Here is a 21019-nt window from a genome sequence, read left to right as displayed (position 1 = left end):
CCCTGCCTCAGTTTCCCCCCTCCGCCCCAGCTCTACCTGGTGCTGTGCCTCAGTTTCCCCACCCGGGGACAGACACCGCACCCCCCCCTCCCCCCGGGCCGGGCTCCCCCAGGTGACCCCCCGCAGATCTCCAGACAATGCCAGCGACTCGTGTTTATTACAAAAAAGAAATCGTCATTCCCCATTTACAAAGGAGCCCCCAAAAAACTAACATTTTAATCTAACTCTTTTTGTACAAAAAAATAGCACTTCGGGGGGGGGTGGGGGGGGGAGAACAAACCTGAACAAACCCCCCAAAAACACGTTTTGAATGCTATTACATCAGCCACCAGATTAAAAAAAAAAAAAAATAACACCCCCCCCCCAAAAAAAATATCATATATAGCACAGACATGACAAGATCAAACAGTCTTGACAAGGAGAGAGAAATTATTGCCGGTGTGGAGGGGCCAGATCCTGCGGGACCCCCCGCCCCCCCCCCGCGCTGCATAGACAACTGGCCCCAGCCCCCCGAGATTAACGGGTGACAACGGTGGATTAAAGCTGGGAGATGGGGGAAGCCTTGGGGATGGACCCGGCCCCCCCAGTTTCTCCCCCCCTGCCCCCCCCAACACCTATAAAAGTCTGGGGGAGGTGGGGACGGAGCAGGGGCTTGTCCCCAGCCTGTCACCCCCTCGTCAAGGCACGTTTTCGTGTGCCCCCCCCAGCCCGGGAACGGCTGGAGGTGTTCTGGGGGGCTGCTGGGGGAATTTGGGGAGGGGGGTTGGGGTGCACAGAGCAGGGGAGGGGCCCGGAAGCTGCAGAGCCAAAATGGGGATGATTGGGTGGTCCAGCTGCTCCCCCCCACCCCTCACCCCCTGATCTTCTGACCCCCCAAAACAGAGAGGGGGGTGAAGACCCCAGGCTCTGCGCGCAGCCCACCCCGGGGGGACCCCGCCAAGGGCTCCCCCTCCCTCCCAGCTGCGTTTCCATAGGAAAATTAAGCTCCATCAGGGACAACAGGGAAATCACCGGGGGACACAGACAGCACGGGACACCCCAAAACCCCACGCAGAGCCCGTCCCCTCGGCGGGGTCTCGGGATCGGGGTTTGGCACTTGACTCCCGCTCGGCACAGGGTGGGCTGGGACGGAGCAGAGCCGGTGAGCGCAGGGGGCTTGGGGGGGGTCTCAGGGACCCCCACGTTAACGGGGGTGAGGGGAAAAAAAAAACAACAAAACCAAACCCAAAAGAAATTATCAACAATTAAATTAAAAAAAAAAAAAAATATCCTATTTTCTACCAATTCTCTGTAGCTTCCAGTATCGAGGAGGGGAGGAGACGGACACGACGCGCTGGGGAACTCATAGTGCTTCACAGATTATTAAAATACAAATGCTTAAAGTTTCCTATATAAAAATATACAAATGCAAAAATATATATCGAGAGAGAGAGAGCGCGGAAAGATCGGCCGGAGGAATTGCCAGGCTCGCCGCCTCCCTCCCTGCAGAGCTTCTTCTATTAAAAAAAAAAACAAAAACAAAAACAACCACAAGGTAAAAACACCTTCACGCTTCACAGTTTGGCTGGGGTTTGCCGCGATGGATCAGCCCCGGGGGGTCCTGGTTCGGATTCGGGGGGGGGGGGGGGGAGTCCCCGGCTCCGGCGAGCCCACCCTGCCATGGGAAGCGTCCGAGCAGTTTGGTAGAAAATTGGGCCCCTGGGGGTCTGGGGGGCGCCTGGGGGGGGGGGGGGGGGGGGGCGCGGGTTGAACTCCTCTCCAAGGGGCTTCCAGCCCCCCTGAGCAACCCTGGCCCCCCCCGCTGCCACCTCCCTCCCGGTGGTCCCGGCTGCGCTGGAGCCCCCCGGGCGGAGCAGCCTCCTGGTTGTCCCCAGGCGGGGGAATCACACGCTTCTAGAAAACTCCAGGGCAGACCCCCGGGTGGGGCGGGAGGGAGGTCCGGGAGCTCAGCACCCTCTCCTCCCGTGAACCTCGCTCCCACCGCCGCAGCCTGCTCTCCTCGGCTCAGCCCCCCCCTCCGAGCCCCCCCCCGGGCGCTCTCCTGGCCGCTCACACCCGCTTCGTGCTCGTCTCACCCCAAAATTTCTGCTTGAAAACAAGAAGAGGTTTCACCGGAGACCTCCCTGCAGCCGGGGAGGGGGCGGCAGGGACCCATGGCCCACCGCTGCCTTGTTTCGGGGATGAAGTGAAGGTTCCCCGTGAGCTCTGCGTCACCCTGAGATGAAATCCCCCCCCAGTGTCGGGGGGGCGGCGCAGGACCCCCCCCACGGCGGGCAGGGAGCCCCTGCCTGCTTACAGCCGGAGGGGAAAGGGCAGATATTGTCTCGAGCGGAGCAGGAAGAGGAGGGTGTGGAGGAAGAACGGAAAGAGGACTGAGCCGTCCTGGTCCTCCCAGGGTGGGAAAAGCTGGGCATTGGAAAACCAAAAGGGTTTTCCTGGAACCGTCCCCATTTCCAACACCCCCTCCTCGGTTTTTTTTTTTTTTTTTTTTTTTTTTTTTTTTTTAAGGAGGAAGCACGAGGAGCCACCTCCAGCAGCCTCACAGCAAAACCCAAGAGGTGACGGCCCCATCGTGTGTCCCCTCCATGCTTCACCCTCGCCACTGGGACCTCTCCGGGGTGGAAGAGCATCGTCTTCCACTGACCAGCTCCGCGGGCGCTGACTTTCTGTAATTATTATTATTCTTAAGACCAACAGCGGCCGGAAAAAAAACCCCAAACTATAGACATTTTCCCCGAGGACCTCCCGAGCCGTCTCCCACCGTACTGGGTCCCAGACCCTCTGCTGAATAGTTTGAGTGAACCTGCACGAAACCCTTTAACAAATCGATTCCACGTGTAGAGTCACCGCTCAGCCTGCCAGAGCGAGGATTAGAAAAGCCAAAGGAAAAGGATCTTCGCAAAGAAGATGGCTGGAAAATAAAGATCAAAAAGTCCAGTGAAGAGCAAGGAGAGGGCAGCTGTTTTTACAAGGGGCAGATGCGGGGGGGCGGAAAAAACAACAAAAAACCAAACCCTCACCCAAATAATTACGAAGAAATTAAAGAACAACCTAAAAGCAAAGCGTACAAAAAAGGCCAGGGGAGTTGGGGTGGTTTTTTTCCTTTAAGATTACAATGTAAAATGTAATACAAGGTCTGAAAGACAGCTCAGGCACTGTCTGAACTGCCCCAGAGGGTCAACCTGCTCCAAGATAAGGCATCAAAGAGACCAAGCCATGGTCGCAGCAAAATCTCTCCTCTCTCAAACAAACACATTTTATATTTTTATATATATAATAATAATATATAATATTTTTTTCTTCATTTTTTTTTTTTTTTCTTTTTCTTTTTTTGGTTTTTTTTTTTGTTTGTTTGTTTGTGGTTTTTTTGCTAAAAAGTATTTCAAGAATTGTATACTTTTACCAAGGCATGATGGCGTCGAAGGCTAGCTACGGAGGGGCAGACGGATCTCGGGGGGGGGGAGTGGAGGAAGGGAGGGAGGGGGAGTGGAAATAATCATAATAAGGTCAAGCCGAAATTAAAAAAAAAAATAAAAAATATATATATATATAGCTCTGGCCTTCGTGTGTGGTCACTGGGCCCCGGAGGTTGGACAGCTCGAGGGTTGCGATCCCAGGTAAGAGGAGCTGGGCTTTAGTGCTGGAGGGCGACAAGGGAGAGCCGCCCTCGTGGTGAAAGTAGCTCCCGTCTCCGTCTCCGCTTGCCTCTCGGCCCTGTGCCGCCCGGCGCCGCCGTGTCGCCCGCCGGTGCCCGCGTCCCGCTTCGCCCTCAGAACCCGTTGCCGCTGATGTTGATGGACTGGAGGTCGGCCACCTGCATCACGTTGATGCCGCTGCTGGCCAGGCGGGCGATGCCCTCGGGGCAGATGGCTTCCATGGCCACCATGTTGGTGGCGATGAGGGCCGAGGGGGTGGCCCCGCCGTTACCCTCCGCTGAGGCCCCCGTGTCCATGGGGACGGCAGAGACGTTCATGGCCACGTTGTTGGCCGCGCCTCCCTTCTTGTTCTGGTGGGTCTTGATGTGCTTGGAGAGGTGGTCGCTCCGCATGAAGCGCTTGGGGCACTCCGGGCAGGCGAACTTCTTCTCCCCTGGGAGAAGGGATGGAAAGAGGGGTGAGGCGGGGGCCAGGCTGGCTCCCATCACAGCCCAGGCCGGCAGGAGGACGAAGGATCCCCGGGGAAGCAGCATCCCAGGCCCTACCTGTGTGCGTGCGCTTGTGCCGCTGCAGCTCGTCGCTCCGGGTGAAGCGCTTCCCGCAGAGGATCCAGGTGCAGACAAAGGGCCGCTCCCCGGTGTGCCACCGCAGGTGAGCCCGCAGGTGAGAGGTTTTGCCGTACACCTTCCCGCAGCCCGGGATGTGGCAGATGTGTTGCTTTTTTTTACCTGGATCCCCAGAGCTCCTAAAAAAAAACAAGAGTCCAAGGGTAAGAGATAAAACAAACCTGAAAGCTCCAGCTGGCTGGAGGGAGGGAAAATGGGACCAAACAAGGCACTTCTGGGGTTTCAGCCCTCTCCAGGGGCTCGGAGGTTGCCGGATCCGCGGTGGAGCAGCCTTACCTTCCCTCGCTGTCTTTGCAGTAGGGGCAGGTACAGGCTTCCCTCCGCACTTTCCGTCCCTGCTGAGGCTGCGGGTCCGGGCTCGTCTCTCCTTCCTCCACAGCCGCGTTCTCGTCTCCCAGCCCGTCTCCGCTCGTGCCGTGGAGACCCAGCTGAGCGCCGTGGTCACCTGGAAGAAAACACAGGAGGTTACTGCGGGTCCTCATCGGCAAAGCCCCCAGCAGCAAGAGGGAAGCAAGAGGGGCTTTTCCCAGCCTTTCCCCACTGCAGCTGCAAAGCCGGGAGGGTCTCAGCTTGATCGAGCCGTAGGAAGTCATTAATTCCAGCTTCTCCCTTGGCTTTCCACCGGCTCCGGTGTTTTCAAGCCCTGAGAATCCCCCGCTGAGCTTTCCCTAAAGCCCTGGAGCTCCCCGTGTTCTCCACAGCCCCCAGCAAAGTGGGGTCCCCCCAGTGTCACCCCACATTTCGGTCTGTGTCCTCTGCTTTTGTCCAGAGGAGAGACAAGAGCTGTGTCTCAGGAGAAACAGCCCCCCCTGCGCCCCCCAGCCGCCTGCCCGCTATTCCAGCTCACCTAGCACGGAAAACAGCAAAAACCTAAACTGAGCATCAAAACATTGCTGAGGGAACCCCGGGCTTCTCCAAATCACACTGTGTCACCGACCTCACCAGGGTCCCTCCCCCCCCGCTTTGTGTTTTTGGGCTGAAAGAGGCAGATTTCCCCTTGCAAACATCTCTCCGGCTTAAACCTGATGAAAGCAACAATCCAGGAGCAAATCTACAGAGCAGATGTGAACCCTCCTGCCAACCACTCCCCCCACCCCCAAAAAAAGGCAGCGATAAACAAAGTGGGCAGGAAGACCGTAGTCTTCAGCAGCATCCATCAGCAAAGATATTATCGGCACGCGCTCACTGGTTAATTACTGCGATTACAGAAAGGAATATATATATATATAAAGTTGAAAAATCATCTGGCGCTGCTGGCGGAGCATGGTCCCTCCCTCTCTCGAGGAGCAATTCCCAATTACAAAAGCCGTAGGAACCGCAGGGTAGTGCTGACGAGCTCCCAAATGCAGACAAACATAAACCATTCGTAACGGGGGGGCTGAGGGGTAGGAAGTTTTTAAGCCTATCAGTTTTCATTGCCATTTTATTGCTCTACGCTTATGCTGTCATCTAATTGCTTCTCCAATAACCCCATCTACACTTCACAAGTGTTTTATTTCCCTTCAAGCTCCGCTGCTTGATTATTTTCATGCTGAAAAGCCAGAGCGGGCGCAGAGACGACAGGCTGAGTAATCTCTTTTCAGCTGCAATTAACATATGCCAATAGGTCTAACAGCAGATTTAGAGCCGAGACGCTTCCGCCGGATGGGTGGCAGCATCCTTGGCTGGCTACAGGCTGTGATTCAAGCCCAAAATTCACCTTTTTCCTATCAACTCCCTCGCAAGCAGGCAGCCAGGGTTGAGACCGCTGCCCAAACACGGTGGTGTTCGAACACAGGGCTGAGAAAAAACACACGTGGGTGCAAACACACACATGGGTGCGCTTGTCCCCCACAGCGAACGACACCGTGCTCTGCTGCTCCTTCCAGAGATCCTCTCCCATGGCTGGGAAATGAGGGTGTCAGGGCGAGTCCTGCCCAAAAACACCCATCTGGGGGATTTCCTGATGCTGCTTTGATCAGCAGCTGCCCGGCTGGCTCCAGCGAGGATGAGTTAAGGGGAAGCACCGTGCCAGCCAGCCCTGCCAAAGGCTGATGGGGACACTGGGGTGTGAGGGATGTCGTGCTGCCCTGGGAACACTGGCTCACTCGCTCCATCTCCTCTTCCCAGCACCTGGAAGCTGCTTCTTTAACAGGGAGCAGAAACATCACAGAGCTGTGGTTTCCAGAGCTGGCATTCCCAAAATACAATCCAGAGCCGTGTGATGACAGGGCTGCAGGTACAAAGGCCACCTCCCCGGCATGGGGACCGAGATGCTGCTGCTGGTGGTGGTACCGCAGGAGGCCAGCACAGCCTTTTGAGAAGCCCTGCTGGGACAAGTACCTTCAGCAAAGCGGCGAAATTTTGCTTTAAAAACCTGTTTTTCCATGTAGCCATGCAGGAGGCAGCACAGCAAGCATCCACAGGAGAGGCGCTGAAGGAGGATAAACTTTAGGCTTACACTGGCCCAAAACATCCGCTGGCCGCACGCTGGGCTCTTCCTGCGGCTGCAAGGGAGTTTTTGAGAGCCTGGAGCCAGCGAGGGGGGCCTGAGAAGTTTCTGGCAGCTGGCAGCCTTCCCCGGCCCCACGGCTCGGCTGTTACCAGCAGGTGTCAGTGGTACCCTGGCAGAGCTCGACGGAGGGGCTGGGGCAGGGGCCCTCGCTCCAGAAGGGACCAGAGCCACCTGGAAGAGATCCCTGGCGACCTGGGCCACCGGCCAGCTCGCGCCGCGATGCCCAGCAGCTCCGCGGTGGCATTGCCAATGACCTGCATGGCGCAGCCCAGCTGTGCTCCACCGCTGGGCTTCCTCCAGCAAGACGAACAGCTTTGATCCCACTCCTTTGGGCCACAGCGGCATCGACAGGAGCTTCGCTCTCCCAGGCAGGAGCACGCACGCAGGGAGGCTCGGGATTAGGGCTGGCTGCTCTGCCCCCCACGTCCGCAGGGGTCCAGATTTCCTGGGAGAGGGCAGTGCCAGGCAAGCCTTTGCCACCGAGGACCGAGACACCCAGAGCACCAAAGCAACAACCAGAAGGGCTGCAATCGAGGCAACGAAGCCTGACTCATCTGCTCGCCTCATCTCTACTTACGTCACGCTGGGGCCCGTTTGTCCGCAGGGGGACGAGGCACATGCCGCCATCCCAGGCAGAATCCAGGATGTCATCTGTGGTGTGGCGAGGGGCTGTGCCGGCATGTCGGGGCCCCAGCATCACGTGTCAAAGGATGGTGCTGGCCCCAAAGATGATATAACCCCGCGGATGGTCCCCTCCGGTCCACACCAGGGCAGGAGGGAATGCTCAGCTGTATCACGGCTGAAAGATGCTGCAGGTAACACCCATGACCGATACGCCTGGACCAGTCCAGCCCCGGCACGGGGCTCCCGCGCGGCAGTAGCACTAGTAACTGCAACAGCGTAGGTTGTGTCTGCCCTTGCACTGGGACACCAAAGTGGAGAGGAATATTGCTGGCCAACAAGCAGCAGCGACCAGGCCAGCTCTGGCGCGCTACTGCGCAGGAGGAAGGAAACTGTTTGTCCCTCCAAAGGGGACACAATTCTAAGCACCGCTCGGAAATCTTGGCTACGTCCTCCCGTACCTCATCAGCAAAACTCCTGCGCTCCCCGCAAAGTCCAGCAATTTTAGGACAAAACCTTTTCAGTTGGTCCCCCCCGCCAGCTCTTGCAACATATGTTTACAGTCTAAAACCAGCATGGAGGGAACCAGGAAGGCTTTGGGGTTTTTTTTTAAGCTTTATAAGCCAACGACGACAGCTTGCATTACAGCGACAGATTAGAGATTTCCCTGTCACGTATGTGCTGTCCAGGGAGAGCTGCTGTAAAAAGGAAGGAGAAGACACACACGCTCTCCCCAAAATACGCTTGGGAGGGGGAGAATCCAGCCCTGATGTCTTGGAATGGCTTCAATCTTCAAACATGCAAAAGCCTACACAGCATTTTATAGTCTGTTGGCATGTCATATGGAGGGGAAAAAACCCAAATCCTCCTTCTGGTAATCTATGGCTCACATCTAATTAAGGTATAAATAAATTACGGCGAAAGAAGACAGATCTTGTACATACACGCTTCATTCTTCGCATATCAGGACGCGCCGAAGTCTCCAGAATATTGCAGTTTCAGGGGAAAGCTTGGCAGAGAGAAATCATCTGGATAATTTATGTTTATTATCTCCACTAATATAGATTACTTCTAAGACTAAAGCTTTCATGAAGGCTGCCAAGCCCCTGGTCCATGTTCAGGTCATTGAAGTCCTGAAAAAAATATATTAATAGAGCAAGGAGGGGGATTTAATCCTTGGAAAACCCTGGGGAGCAAAGCGGGACTTCCCTGTGAAGACAGGCGACAGGAGCTGACCCTGCTTTGCCGCGGCACCGGACTTGTTTCTGCCCGAAGGAGCCCCTGCTCCAGCAGCACGGGGTGGGGGTACCGGCTGCCGAGACCCCCCCAGAAGAGGGGGAGTCATTTGCTGGTCTTACACTAAAAAGACCCAAGCACCCAAGTCTTGGCTTGCGACTTCTCTCAAGACAAGGTGTTTCTTGTCTTCTAACTGCTTGTTGGAGAAAAAAATACTTCAGTTTAGTCGTTTTATTTAGCAAACTAAAATGAGGTGAGAAATGCCCTGTGGATAGAAGAGAGGAGCATTTTTAGATCCACCCCAGCTGACCTTAGGAGAGGGGAAACAGACTCAATGTTCATTTTTAGGAAGGTTCTAGGGAAAAAAAAACAACAACCAACCCAATCAAACAACGCAGTTTCTTGTGCAAATTCTGCAACACTGGCAGCTGCAACGCTGCAGAGGCAGGAGAGGAAGAGGGGGGTAAGTCGTCACCACGCAAAGTGGGGCACGCATGACAAACCGGTGTCAGCTTCCAGGCGCAATGAAAAGAGGCAAGAGGAAGTTTTAAGGCGAAAAGAAAGGGCAGCAAAACCCAGCGGCACGCCGCCCTGGGGCTCCCCCATCCTCTCGGCGCATCTCTTGCAGCAGACAACAGACAGCAGGCATGCGCCTGAAAAAAACCACCCCAAAATCAAACCTTTCCTGCTCACAGCTCAAGTTCTCCCTGTTCCCTCCTGCTCTTTAGCGTGGCAGCACCTCGCCGGTGCTTGCTGCTCTCCCCAAAACACACCAGCTCTGCTCCAGACAGATCAAAGACAATTAAGCTGCACTTGCTACATACAAAGGAACAAAGCAGGTTTTGTAATGCAGTCCCCTTGATTTTTATCTCGTTTGATTTCCTTGCTAATTTGCAAAATGAGTTAATCTGCACTAGGAAGTCATTCATGTAAATTAGCTGAGCTCTCACTTAGTAATTCTTCGGAGTTAGGACGGCAGGTTACGGACGGCGGAGCAGGGAACACACGGTGCCCGGCTGCGTAAGATGGTGCAGTTTTGAAGTCTGACTGCAGCACGTTGAGTAATTGCGTTTTAATCTGGAGTTTAATGACTTAAAAAGCCACACGGCAAGTTCTGTGATATCCTTTAATTGTTAGAGGTTTCTGTGCGTCACAATAAATTACACTTCCTTTAGAGAAGAAATAAATAGGGACGGAGCTTTGGGTCAAGAACGAGGTGGGCTGCAAGGGGAGCCAGAGCTGCATCTCCTAAGCCCTGTGACGCACGGGCAGAGGCAAAGGCGAGCTGGGAAATCACCCCGTCCAACCTGCGCGATCCCTGACCCCCCAGGACTTGCTAAATACCTTTGTCGCGCTGCAAACTGAAACACGGATCTCCTTTGCCCTTTTAATTCCCATCTGGATTGCCGCAAAACTGGGATGAAGCCTCTAGACCTGCCAAAGCCTTCACCGGGGTGGCCTTGCCAGGGTGAACCAGACCACCATCACCCCACCGCATAGGCAGGTCCTACCAAACCACTCCAGAAAAGAAATCAGGTTAGTTAAAAAGAGAAGTCCCCGATGATGTGTCAAGAGCACAGGAAGGAAGAAAGTGCCCAGCTGAGACGGGGAAGGGCGATCCCCGTGACCACCGAGGAGGAGGAGAGCTGCAGCCCGAGCCCAGCCCAAAGCACACCCAGGAGACAGGGAAATCCCCGCAGGCATCTCTCGCTGCACCTGAACCTCTGTCTGTCTCCCTCCCCGCCGCAGTCAAGGGCGGATGCTTTTTCCCGAGTCACAAAGCCCGTGTTTTTAATCACGCCCCTCTGCAGAGTGGGGGAATTCGTGCCCGTATCGCTCGCGGCATCTATCCTAGATGTCCTGCGCTGGGATGGGGAGATGGGTGGATGGCCTGAGCCACTCCGAGGTGGGAGCCAGTGCCCTGAGAGCCGATGCTGGGGAAAGGAGCCGCACTGAAACCACCCCTGGTCCTCGGGCGCCAGGCTCCAGCTCCTGCGAAGGGGCGATAAAGACTATGCTCCCCGGCGAGGAGGCGGCGGGGCTGAGGTCAGCACAGATAAAAGGAAGGGGAAGATTAGGGCCCAGCGAGACGGTCCGGGGCTGGGCGAGGAAACCCTTTTGTAGGGAGTCACAGGGTGCACAGCACCCAACCAGTCCAACCAGCACGGCTGCCAACCTGCTCCCATTCCTGGGCGGGCGAGCCCCAGCCTCGAGGAGGAGGAGGAGGAGGAGGAGGAGCAGAGCCACCCCATGGAGTCCCAGGCCCACGGCAGCTTTGTGTGGGGCACAACCTCGCTGGGACGAAGCCACGCAGCAGCTCTGTATTGGGATCGCTCCCTTTTGCCAAGCAGACCCCAGGATCTCTCGGGATTTGTGTAATTTCTTCAGTAAACCACCCTCTTTATTATGGCAAAGAGAGAGGTCAGCCAAGGAAGCTGGGAGCATATCTAAAGTCCAGCCCAGCTAGAGTTTAGAGAAGGAAATTTCACAATATAATTATTTTGTGACGCGATGTCATGGGTGTAATGAAACAAACAATTACAGCGTGTTAAGGAGAGATCCTGTCAGGGCTTGCTGGCCTGCGATTGACTCCGATTTTCCCCTCCCCTCTGCAGACGATGCCATGTGGATGTCTCATCAAGGCCCTGCTACAAAGCTTCCCTTAAAAACAGAAAATAGGAGACAATCAGGTCTTTGTGTCAGTGCCCCGACGGCTGGGAAAAGCCCTGTAAGAACAAAGTCACAGCAGAGAGCTGGGGATGCATTTGGTAAACAGATTTCGAAGGGTTACTTCCCCCACGAAGGTTTTTTTTCAGGAGGATGTCCTTGCTATGTCCCACTGCTCGATTAGACCACAAGCTTCATCCAAATGATAGACAGAGCCCCGAGAGGGAGCTGGTGCTGCCAAAACGCCCCGGGCAGGGGCACGGCTTGGGGCTGGCACATCTCCCTGGTCCCACCAGTGCTCCGGACACCCTACCAGCCCCATCCATCCTCCCCCTGGAATAAAACATCCTTTAGCGCTCACAAAACAAGGGGCTCAGATGAGGGGCTGAACTGCAGTGCTGACCTAATGGGAAGGCAGAGGCAGACGCCTGTTTACCCAGCACATACCTCAGCCAGGCAGGGCTCCATCTCCAAGGCACGTGGCTCCGAGCAGCGGGACGCTGCCAGGGACAGGTACGTGGGGCAGAGCCACTTCGCTGGCAAAACTACACGGACACGGAGCTAAAAAAAGTCCCTCTCCTCCTCCCTAGAGCTCAGTCAAAAGGGGAAGAGAAACCCCAGTGTCGCAAACTTCTTGAAATTGCCCCCACCCCGACTGCCACAAAGCCTCCACACGAAGGGGCCTCATGCACGACGTCACCCCCCCGAGCAGGCCAGCGCTGGGGTGACACTTGGGTGACGCTGCTCTCTGGGGTGAGGACCCCACCGAGGCGTCTGTGTCACAACACCCACCTCTGCACTAGTACACCCACAGAAGAGCACCCAAAAACCTCTCTCCTTCAACCCAGGGGCAGCCCTGCTGCCCACTCGCATGGGGAGCAGCGGCGTGCAAGCCCACGCACGGGTTTTGGGCAACGCCAGCCGAGGACGTCTCCTCACCCGCTCCGGGGCTGACTTCCCCTCGCAGCAGAACCGGCCACAAGGCTTGTTGGCCCACATACCAACCCATGACAGTCACGGACCTTCTCATGCCTCTGCCACGAGGGCTAATTCACAGCCCATCTAAGGCCGAGGAGGAGGCGGCAGTGGCGGAGGTGGCAGCCTGCAAACCACCTAATTAATACAAACACAGGCCGAGTTAATTTGCACAGAGCACCCGGCTCTGCCTCACACCCCGGAGCAAAAAATCTGATTTTTGAAGACCTTTTCAAGGTGTCATTTTTCTCCGGGGGGGGGTCTTTCCCCCTGTCGCTTTGCAGAATGGAAAGTGAAAAGCAGAAACCTCCTCAGCAACTCACCCTCAGACCTCACGAGGGGCTGAAGGCCACAGCCCGGAGAAGTCCCCCTGCCCACGGCCTGGAGCTTCCTGCAGCCTGGCAGCAGCCGAGCCAGGACAGCGGAGCGGCTGTCAGCCCTGAAGCCGAGCCGAGCTCTTCGAGGCAGCTACACTAAAGCAGATCTGCAGGGAAGCGGTAGGAAACACGGCGGCTGCGAAACAGGGAGGCAGCTGGGGCACATGCTCTGCTACCGAAACCCCTCGCCACACACCCCCTTCTCCCTGCCACACGTGGCAAAACCCAAGGGGCCGGGACGACCAGCTGCCAGTTTCTCCTCCCAAGCAAACCTGGGTTCTATTTCCCATCCACCTCCCTTGGAAGCGGAGGAGCTTTTTCTGCTACAGAAAACCCTCCCAACTCTTAGCCTCGAGCAGAAAGCGAGCACAGAAAGTTCCAGCACACGTGGTGTGCACTCACAGAGCCGGCGGCAGCTGAAGAGGAGGCTCCTCATGGAAAAATGTTCAGTGATTTGGACAACAGGCACAGTTGGCAACAAACCCCTCCCTTAAATCGCCATCGGGAGAGCTCGGACCGGGAGGGGTCCACGCTCGCAGCCCCCCAGCGCGGCAGAGGATGGCTCAGCTACGAGGCCATGGTGTGGATGGAGGTGATGCACCCAGTGTAGGGTCCACAGGGGCTCAGCACCCACGGAAGAGGGGCCATTTGCAAGGGGGACAAACAGATCCATCACCACATCCTGACAGACCCAGCTAAGGGAAAAAACCTCCTCCAGCTCGGAGTTACACCACGCAAACCATACGACTGGATCAGCGCCAGAAAGCTTTCTGTCCCAGCCGCAGCCTCTGGGACCTCGTCCTGGAAGCCCAACCTACGGTTCCCTCGAGATGGGGCTCTCAGTGAGTCCCCACCAGCCCTTTGAAACCTGAACTCTGCTCTGGCTTTTCAAACCGAACAACATCAAAAGCGTCGTCTGAACGTCACTTCCTCCAAGCTAAGGAAGAGCAAGGCCCTCGGCCGCGGCTCTTGGTGCGGCTGCCAGCGTCAGATGGTGAATTCGTCACCGCGGATCAAGAGCTAAATATGCTGCTGAGCCAAAAAAAAAAAAAAAAAAAAAAAAAAGAGGAGGAGGAGGTGGCTTCCCAGTGTGAGTTCGTTGGATGGGTGGTCTCTGGAACGTTCCTCCCTGCCCCACCTCTGAGGGCAGAGTCAGGCACAAATACAGGAACTAGGAGTTGCCCATGCGTTTCTCCAGGCACCTTCAAAACAAGAAACAAGCACGCCTCGACACAAGCAGCCCCAGCGGGCTGTGGGGCAAGGGGATCCCACCGAACTCGGGTGGGCAGAGGCCACAGGGACCCTCTGCCGCCTGCACTTCCACGTATAAAAGAGGTGACACGCTGTCAGCTCCCCTCTGGGTGCAAAAACGAGCGTGTTTTAGCACAAGTGGGTCTCTCTCTACTCAGGGAAGTCCAAGGATCAGGCTAATCCCGACTGCAGCGCAGTCTGTAATAAACCCGTGGATGCCTGCAAGCCAAGCTGCTGTAGCAACAGCCCAAAATAATGCTGCAAAACAACTCCAGGAGAGCAGCCGCCTCCTCTCGCGAGAAGGAAGCACGAGTCGGATTGAGCAACATTTTTTGCTGCCTCTCAGCTGTGACTAAATCTAGCAACTGCCTTTTTAGCCAGAGCCAGAACAAAAAAAAAAAAAAAAAAAAAAAAAAAGAAGACGACGAAGAAGAAAAACACTGGAAAAGCAAGTGGAGCTCCTTTTCAGCACCGATTTCTTCCAGAGCAGGAGCTTACAGCCCCCTCGTGCAGGCAGGCACAGCATTTCCAAGGGGAAGACACGCAGCCTCAAGCACACAACCTCGTGTCCACACCCCCCCCCCGTGTCACATCCCCGGCCTGGTGGGAGCTTTTGAGAGATGACAGGACTGATCCAGGTGGGACCGAGCATGGTGCCCTGCACCAGCCGTGAACGTGGAACCGTCTGGACCACAATGAGATCACAGTGTCCCACACCAGCACCCAACTTGAGGCTAAATATACACTTAAAGAGCCCTTTCTTCCGCCCCTGCAAGGAAATTCCCCAAGGCTTTTTGTTTGTTTCCTAGGGGGAGGACAGGGGGATTTCAGTTATTCTTGAGTTTTATAAGGCTGTGACTCTTTCTGCAGGCTCCCGCAGCCGAGGAGCTGAGCCGGACTCAGGTCCATGCCCCAACCCCAAGCCGAGACCCCCACTCCCCAACAGCCATGGGGGCAGGACAGCGGCCTCGCACAAAACCTTCACCCTTCATGCCACATGCGGTGTCTCCCTCCTCCCTTGCCTCTCCTCCCCGCACATCTCCCTCCTTCCTCGTTCACTGGCATCTCCTCCGTTTCTTTTCACGCAATCAGCTGCCCAGGAGTTAATCAGATCAGAAAATCCCCAGAACGAGTTTCAGTGTTATCCTGGCAATCGGCAGAGGTTTAATACTTCCTTCCCAGGGCCAGCACAAACGCCAGCCTGCTTGCCAACTGTCTTTGGCATCGATCACACCCAGCCACAGCCCTGGCACAGCTCTGCCAGCACCCTGAACCCCCCCAGAGTCCAGACGGCGCATGGAGCCGGCTGCATGCAGCCTGGGTGACATCGTTTTGCCTTCAATTTCCTCCACCCGGTGACAGAAAAGGAACTGAGACAAAACAACTTACCGGCAGTGTTCGCTATGGCCAGTGGCAGCCCTTGCAGCTGATGCACCTGGATCCCAGACGCTCCCAAGGCACTGAGGTTAATAGTCTGGAGGCCTGGCATGGAGGAGAGCTGGGCAGCGTTGACCGTGACAGTGCCGCTGGGGAGGGAGGCGATGGGGGTGAGCGTAGTGCTGGTGCTGCCCGTCTGCCCCAGTGACACTCCCTGCATGGGGGCCAAGGTGATTGTCTGAGCCTGGGGGTTTTGAACCTGAAGGTTTTGGAGCTGGATGGTCTGCCAGCTCACCTGCCCGTTGGGACCCACCGTAGGCGTTCGGATGATGATGGGCCCGGAGTTTGGGACAGCCTGGAGCTGCAGGTTCTGCAAGGCGTCTTGGGAGATGGCTTGAGTGGCAAAGGTCTGGCCAGAGAGAGGGGTGGTCTGGAGGGCTTGGATGGCCTGCCCTCCTTGGACTAGCTGCGGCTGGATCAGGATCTGCTGCTGCTGCTGCTGCGATTGCTGGCTCTGATCCCCCTCCTTCTGCTGCCCTGGCTGCAAAGCCACCCCAGAAACTTGGCTCTGCAGAGAGTCTGAGCTCTGGACACTGCTGACCCTCTGGGGCGTCTGCGCCTGGACGTTGGTTCCCACTGTCGTGCTGGTGGAAAAATTCATGATGCCCATGTTACTGGTGGTGGTGGTGGTGGAGTAGCTGTTGGCGTTGGTAAAATAGGCGCTGGAACTGGCATGAGACGTGGCCGTGTTGGTGGAACTGATGGCAGCGCCCGAGGTGGCTGGCTGGGAGCTGCTGTCCGGTGAGCCGGAGCTGCTCAGCGTGACCGTCTGGGAGGTGGGGGCCAGGCTGGTGGCCACGCTGTTGACAGGCAGCAAGGTGATGTTGCCATTCAGAGCCACGGGGACGTTGGCCACGTACTGAGTTTGCCCTGAGAGGGTGTTGTTGGCTAAGCCCACACCCTGGATGGGGACGGCCTGCTGCAGCAGGTTTGGCATGGCGATGAGGTTACTCGTCCCTGCTCGGCTCGTTATGATCTGCTGGTTTGTGCCGGGGATGATCTGGAGCTGACCAGAGGCATCCTGCTGCACGTTGACTTGGGCAGAAGTGGTGGCAAACTGGAGCTGCTGCCCATCAATGGTTTGGAACTGGGGAATGACCTGGTACTGGATGTTCGGGATAACTCCCGGCAGGCCCGTGAGCACCTGCTGGTTCTGCAGGTTGGAAGCGGTTGTGACCACGTACTGCCCCGCGCTCACGGGCCGGCTTTTGGAGGCATCTCCGCCGTTGCTGCCCTGCTCCTTGGAGGCTGTCGGTGTGCTGGAGCCGGCAGAAATGATTTGCCAGCCGTTGGCGGACTGGGCGATCTGAGCGGCGGCGGCTGTGAGGTCCAGCTCACCGCTCCCGCCTTGCTGGCCCTGGGAACTGTTGGAGTTCTCATTGGGAGACTCGATCCTGCTGCAGGTGGCTGCCAGCAGAGCCAGCGGGGAAGGCTGTGATTCCTGGGAAGGAGAGGAGGAGTTAAGGACGTAGGAGGCAGCCCGATGGGCAGGCCAAATATAAAAAACAGGGGGTGGGGGGGGAGGGGGGAAAGAACATTAAAAGAGAAAGCAGGGAGGAGCGTACTTGCAAAAGATAAACACTCCTTCCTGAGAAAACCCACCCACAGCCGGAAAAATGCAACTGCCAGACACAGGGCTGTCAGGCCGGGACAGACTGAACCCACAGGGAAAAACCCTCCGGGAGAGAGGAAAGGGGAGGGAGTCTGCATGTGAAAGTCAAGGAGAGACGTCTCTTCTCCACCCCAAAGTGGGTGTTACCTCCCCACAGGAGAACAACCCCGGGGAAGTACAGTTGTCTCTGGGCATCCCGTCGTGGAGTAGGGCCAGCTGGGGCTGCGGTGTTTCCTGGGAGTGGGGGAGCTGTCACGTTTTTGGGGGCACCGTGCAGGGCTGGGGAGGAGGGGAAGCCACGGGCGCTGCAGGTCGGCACTCCGGCAGGTCGTCTGGCATCATGATGATCCCCCGGCATGCACTCGCCCTCCTCTTCCTCTCCCAGGGGAGAGGAGCCGGTGTAATGCTCGGCTGGGCCGAACAAACACCTCAGCCCGGCCCTGGACTTTGCCACGGGGACGGCGAGTTCCCCAGGGCAAGCGGAGCCAGCGGGCCGCCAGCTCGGGGCTGCTCCTCCCTGCACTCACCTGGCCCTCCCCACCGCCTGTGCTGCTGTTACTGCTGGCATCTCCTTCGCCCTTCTCAGGCTTCACTGTCACCATCTCCTCGGGACTCTCTTGGTCTGTGCGGGCGGGAAACGACAGCGGGAGTTAAAGACATTTCTGGGCAGGAGAAGGGGACGAGGAGCACAAGGACACAGGGGGAGTCAGGGGCAGGGAAGGCAGCAGGGCTGGGCAGGCAGGGGGGACGGCAGGCGCCCGGGGGGGCCGGCTGCTGCTCGGGAAGGGGCTGGGAACCGGAGGGAGCTGCCAAGGGGAGCTGGCAGCAGGACAGCGGAGGAGGACCCGGCCCTGCTCCAGGCTCCAGCTCCTCCCCACCCGCCCGGGACACTCCCTGGCCCCCGCCGAGGTCCTCCCCAGGCCTCCCCCTTCCCTTCGCCAACGGCCGGGGAGCACGCCCCCTGCCCCGGCCCTCCGCGCACCCCCCGGCCACCTCCCCCTGCCCTGCCCACGGGATTCCCCGCCGCCGAGCCGGGTACCGGGCTGCCCCGGCCGGGCGCGTCCGCGATCCCACCGCGCGGGGAGCCCTGCACCCCCCGGCCCCTCCTCACCCTCCGCTAGCGCCCCCCGGCCCCCCATCACCCCTCGCCAGGGCCCCGTTAACCCCCCCCTACCGCTTCCCTGGACCCCTCCGAAACACCCCCAAGCGGGTCACACCTTCCCCACGCCCCCCCCGGCTCCCCCCCACCCACGCACCCCCCCCGCGGCACGGCTGCCTCCCACCCACGGCCCCCCCACCCCGCGAGGCCCCCTCTTCACGCATCCGCCCCCGCCGCAAGGCGCCTTCCTGGCAGGGGAGGGGGGGGGGGGGGAACGGGGGGGGGGCGCTTCCCGCCCCCCCGGTATCTGCTCTCACAGCCGCCCCCCCCCCCCCCGGAAAAAACCCTCCACTCCGCGCCCGCTCCCCCGGGATCCTCCCCCCCTCCCCCCCCCGCTGATTACCGGGGCCTCCCCCCATCGCGCCCCCCCCCCCCCGCCGCCCCCTCCTCCGCTGCCAGCCAGGCCCGGCCCGGGTCCCTCCCCCGAGGCCTTCCCCCTCCCCCGGGTCCCTCCCCCGGCAGGTCCCCCCGGCGCGGCGAGGCGAGGCCCGGCCCGGCGGGGCCCGGCCCGGCGTGGGGCGGGGCCGCCTCTGGCCCCTCCGAGCGGGCGGGCGCCGTCTTCTGCGTGTGCCTGGGCGGCCGTGCGCCCCTCGCCGTCCCCCTCCCTCCTCCTGGCCGGCGCGGCGGGCCCGTCCTTACCGCTCATGGTGGCCGGGGGGGGGGCGAGCCCGAGCGGCGGCGGGGCGGGGGGGCAGAGGGGCGGGCGCGCCCGGCTCGCTGACGAGGCGGCCTAACCCCGCCGGTGACCGCCAAGGGGCTGCCGAGGGAGGGAGCCGCGCGGCGCGGCCCCAGCCCCGCGACCCGCCCCCGCGCCCGCTTCCGCCAATAGGCCGCCGCCGCTGCGCGAGAGTGACGGGCGGCGTGGCCAGTGGGAAGCGAGGGCGGGCCGGCGGAGGGGGGAGGGAGGAGGGCGGAACTCCGCCCCCGCCGCCCCGCCCCGTGGGGGAGGGGGAGCGCCGCGGGCGGAGGCCAATGGGGGAGCGGAGGGGGCGGGCCGGTGGTGGCGGTGGCCAATCGGCGCCCGCGCGGGCTCGCAGGGAGACCCCGTATGGGAGCGGCCGCGGCGGCGTGGGCTGCGGCGTGATGGGCGCACCAGGCCGCCAATGGGGGATGGGAGGCGGGGTGAAGTAGTGACTGGCGGCGGCACCCACCAAGCGGCTGCGCGGTTCTAGCCGCGGGGGAAGGCGAGCTGGCGCTTTGACGGGCGCGCCGCCCAATGGTGGCTCGGAGGCGTCGGCCGCGGCGGGGCGCCGCGCCAATGAGACCCACGATCCGTCTCAAACTGGCCAATAGACGCCGCGGGGAGGCGGGGCGAGCGGCTGGGCTGCGCCCTTGGAGGGACGGCTCGGCAGCGCCGGGAATGTGGCGGAAAAGGCGCCATTTTGGCGCTGGCTCCGCCCCAGCCGCGGCCGCCGCTTTCCCCGTAGCCGTGCAGGCCCTTGAGGCCGGGCGGCGGCCCCGGGACGGTCCCGCCGGCTCGGTAAGCCGGGCCGTGTTACGACAGCGCCGCTTCCCCCTCCCCCCATCACCTTTTCCTGTCACGAGCCACCCCAGCCCCTGTCGTGACAGCTGCCATCCCGCAGCGACACGTCGCCGCAGGCCTGCGGCGGGGCTTTGTTGCTGTTAAAATGTCCCCAGGACGCTGTCACCGCAGCTGGCCCTGGGGTCCCTGCCGCGACATGTCCCATGTCCTATCACGCCACCTAGCCATGTCGTGACAGGGGTTATGACCGCTGTGACGCTTGAGCCTCTCCCCCCTCAGGCCTGGGGTCACGCCTGCTCTGGGCAATAGGCGGTGGCAGGTTTTTGGGGGGGTTCACAGCAAACCCCCTCCGGTTTACAAAAAAAGGGGTTTTGGGGGGGCAACCGAGGCACAAGGGGCTCCGGGGACGCAGCCACCCCAGTGTCGGGACACGGGCGCGGGCAGCTGCGAGCCGGGGAGGGACACAGGAGGACGAGACGTGACATTTAATGTCTTTTTTTGTTGTTATTCTTGTTTTCCAGCATCAAAGCCATCGGCCTCGCACGGCGCCAGCCGCCCCTGAAGCCGCCGGCCCACCCGTTGCCCGTCCCCGCCGGCCACCACCCTTTGATGTCCCCCCGGTGACGGTGGGCCTCACCGCAGGGACCCCCCCACCCCAGCACCCCCCACGGCCCCACTGTTGATGTTGGAGGCGCTGCCGAGGCCGGTGAGCCCCTTGCCCAGCACCCCGCCGGCTGCCCGGATGCCGTCTTTGCCGTGACCTTTTTATTTTCCACTTTTTTTGGCCTAATTCCCTTTATCCCGCAGCTGGAAAATCGCCGTCGCTCACCGCGACCTCACCCCGCTTCCAGCAGAACTGTTTTATTTCGGTTTCTTGGTGAGGCACCGGCCCCACCGGCCGGCTGTGAGCCCCTGGCGTCATTAAAACAACGCCGAAGAGCAGAGACCGACCTGGGGAGGTAAAATAAAACCAAACCCTGCCACAGCCGGCGGTTTTTGGGGATGGCCCCTCATTCTTGCTGTCACACTGCATGGAACCTGTCCCACAAAACCCTCCCATCGGGGAGGGGACAGCCGTCCTGCCCGCGGTCCCTTTGCTGTCAAGCTTTTGTCCCCCTGGGGCTGACGGCCACCACTTCACCCCAGAGCCTGCTGTGGCCTTGGAGTCACTTCTGCCGCAGCTGGTGGGGGACAGGGGGGTGTCCCTGTGCCCCCCCGTGCCGGGCGAACGCAGCATTTTCTTTCATCTGGGCCCACGTCCCACTGGCTGTGGCGTCAGCAGATGCGGATGGGATGGGTCCCCCACCGTGCCTCAGTTTCCCCTCCTGACCCGCAGTGGTGGCACCTGGGGACACACAAGGGGGACACAGAGCCCACGCCTCTCCAGGGTGAAGGCTGCCGCCTCCTCCTCCTCCTGCTCTGCTG

The 21019-nt window shown here is 59.3% G+C and overlaps 1 protein-coding gene and 1 long non-coding RNA gene across 5 annotated transcripts; one reads left to right on the top strand and one right to left on the bottom strand.

The window, feature by feature from the left end:
- Nucleotides 1-2938: 2938 nt before the first annotated feature.
- SP1 (Sp1 transcription factor) lies at nucleotides 2939-18871 on the bottom strand. 3 transcript variants are annotated; one of them, XM_040581078.1, is made up of 7 exons: nucleotides 18751-18871; nucleotides 17480-17574; nucleotides 15594-16781; nucleotides 15293-15494; nucleotides 4559-4727; nucleotides 4202-4401; nucleotides 2939-4089 (listed from the first exon to the last, which is right to left on the bottom strand). In XM_040581078.1, the coding sequence occupies exons 1-7, from the start codon at nucleotides 18755-18757 to the stop codon at nucleotides 3770-3772; spliced, it is 2181 nt and encodes a 726-aa protein (XP_040437012.1). In that variant the 5' UTR covers nucleotides 18758-18871; the 3' UTR covers nucleotides 2939-3769. The 3 variants fall into 3 exon arrangements, with proteins under 3 accessions (XP_040437012.1, XP_040437010.1, XP_040437011.1); XM_040581076.1 differs by having other exon boundaries at nucleotides 15293-16781; nucleotides 18751-18870; XM_040581077.1 differs by lacking the exon at nucleotides 18751-18871 and adding an exon at nucleotides 17100-17231 and having other exon boundaries at nucleotides 15293-16781; nucleotides 17480-18008.
- LOC121081829 lies at nucleotides 17489-20577 on the top strand. Of its 2 annotated transcripts, none has more exons than XR_005825829.1 (3): nucleotides 17489-17572; nucleotides 20116-20300; nucleotides 20402-20577. It is a non-coding gene; the product is annotated as an uncharacterized LOC121081829 (long non-coding RNA). The 2 variants fall into 2 exon arrangements; XR_005825830.1 differs by lacking the exon at nucleotides 17489-17572 and adding an exon at nucleotides 19477-19591.
- Nucleotides 20578-21019: the final 442 nt, after the last annotated feature.

This window comes from Falco naumanni (genome assembly GCF_017639655.2).
Source record: "Falco naumanni isolate bFalNau1 chromosome 20 unlocalized genomic scaffold, bFalNau1.pat SUPER_20_unloc_1, whole genome shotgun sequence".
Taxonomy (NCBI): domain Eukaryota; kingdom Metazoa; phylum Chordata; class Aves; order Falconiformes; family Falconidae; genus Falco; species Falco naumanni.
The sequence above is the reverse complement of the archived record's forward strand: the minus strand, read 5'-3'. Positions and strand labels throughout refer to the sequence as shown.

Coding starts and splice junctions, on each gene's coding strand:
- SP1 (XM_040581076.1), bottom strand. Junction 4,728..15,292: donor GGCCATAGCGAACACTGCCG/GTAAGTTGTTTT, acceptor GTTTTCTTCCAG/GTGACCACGGCGCTCAGCTG. Junction 4,090..4,201: donor GCACAAGCGCACGCACACAG/GTAGGGCCTGGG, acceptor CCCTTCTCCCAG/GGGAGAAGAAGTTCGCCTGC.